At 43.6% G+C, this 1,752-nt stretch overlaps 1 protein-coding gene across 1 annotated transcript in view; it reads right to left on the bottom strand.

The window, feature by feature from the left end:
• The window catches only part of plpbp (pyridoxal phosphate binding protein), a 3,750-nt gene continuing 1,998 nt past the window's right edge, over positions 1-1,752 (bottom strand). Inside the window, exons 7-8 of the mRNA XM_035655961.1 lie at positions 1,314-1,412; positions 1-343 (exon numbers count right to left, since the gene is read on the bottom strand). Coding sequence (XP_035511854.1) covers positions 152-343; positions 1,314-1,412 — 291 coding nt within the window. The 3' untranslated portion in view covers positions 1-151. The remainder of the gene's footprint in view (positions 344-1,313; positions 1,413-1,752) is intronic.

The following is a 1,752-nucleotide window of genomic DNA, read 5'->3' as shown; positions in this document are numbered from 1 at the left end:
GAGGATTAAGCAAATACACTTTAAAATTATGCAAGAACTTTTGCAATCCTAGCTCCACATGGCTTTGTGGAAATGATCTGCTTCACTTTGCACGTGAAGAGTGTTTTTCTTTTTTCTTAAAGGTATTTCAGAGGAGGAAGAAGCTCTTCTTCTAATGTCCAGACACGGTGAGGTGCTGCATCTTCTTGGCGGCCTCCTCTGACACCATCTTGGCGGATTTCTCTGGGCTAGGAGCTGGGCTGGGAGCTGGGCTGGGTTGTGGAGTGTTGGCTGCACTGTTGGGATACTCCCTGTTGCCGAATATAATGCTACCCACTCGCACGTTGGTGGCGCCCACCTCGATCTTCATGGGAGCACACAGAAAAAATAGCAAGAGTCTGAATGAGTACGATATGCTAACTTATATGCATCAATCCTGTCGTTATGGAATCAAATAAAAGTTGTAATAATGAGACTCAATTTAACCTACTGAAACACCACTGCATTTACAGCATCAAAATATTTGACTTTGCAAACTATCCTGAATTTTCAGTACTCTCCACCAATAGACCGTTTTCACAGCAGCCATTTTTACATTAAACCTTAATTAGTATCATTGGAAACACCTGTGTTTACCCTACTATTTCATGTCAAAATGGCTGCTGTGAAAAAGGTCTGTAAAGGCAGAACATCAAGAAAGAAATGTACAGAAAGTAATTTCTGCCACTAGGGGCTCTCTCAAATCAAAACAATAACAAAAGACAAAGTTTGCTGACATGGTAAAGTAGCATGGGATGGGGAAATTGTTCGGTCCTGAACCTATCTATGCTGTCACCCTCTGCCGCTCAGCCTTCTCCCAGGCTCTAGGATTCTCCTTCACGTGTTTACCTTCGGTTCAAGCCGGCACCGCCTTCCTACCTGGGAGCCATCTCCACATAGGGTCCTTCCTCTCTACAAACAAACCAGACCATGCTGATTAACAATAAAAAGCTAGAAACTGCTGCTACTACGACGTTTAGCCAATACCAGCTTGATAAAATAATCTCTGATAACTTAAGATCCAGACCGTCCCGATGACTTAAAATGCCTTCATCCCCGCCTCTCAAATCTAGAGTTACAAAGCACCAAGACTCTACAACAGTGGAGTGTAGAAATTGCTTCAGACTGGATAAAGTCATGTAGTGACACGCTTCTGACAGACAACCACAACACTGATGCAGGCACAAAGGGGATATAACGCCACTGACAGGCGACCAGTGTAACGCAGCGTTACCTGAATAAAATGAGTTTTTCTTATGAAGAGTTTATGCATGCTGATAGAGAGTGATACTCACCGCGTGTTCAAAGTCTGTGGACATACCCATGCTGAGCTCTACCTCCTCCAGAGGCAACTTCAGACTGTCACACACCTCCTGCCTCCGACTCAGCAGCATCTACAAGAGGGACACAGTGAGATTACAGCCTGACGGTGCTGGAGCTTTCAGCCAGAGACTGATCGCAATTTGTTTTTTTAAACACAAACACAAAACATAAAGAAGCAATCTTGATATGAATCCCTGAGCTTTGTATTTAATGACAAAAGATGGAAAGATGCTTTGGGTTTGGTTAGTTTGAAGATGTTGATTGCGGAGTCTGTATTTGAAGACCTGGGAATGACAATCACCCATCTCTCTCAGCTCTGATTGGTTGTTTTCATTCATGCCCGGTGGATTCTTGTAAATACCATTAGGAGCTCTAGGAGGAGCCAGAAGAACCTGATTTCTTCACAGATTA

This window comes from Morone saxatilis, unplaced genomic scaffold (genome assembly GCF_004916995.1).
Source record: "Morone saxatilis isolate NCDOM2014 unplaced genomic scaffold, NCSU_SB_2.0 Contig15, whole genome shotgun sequence".
NCBI lineage: Eukaryota > Metazoa > Chordata > Actinopteri > Moronidae > Morone > Morone saxatilis.
The sequence above is the reverse complement of the archived record's forward strand: the minus strand, read 5'-3'. Positions and strand labels throughout refer to the sequence as shown.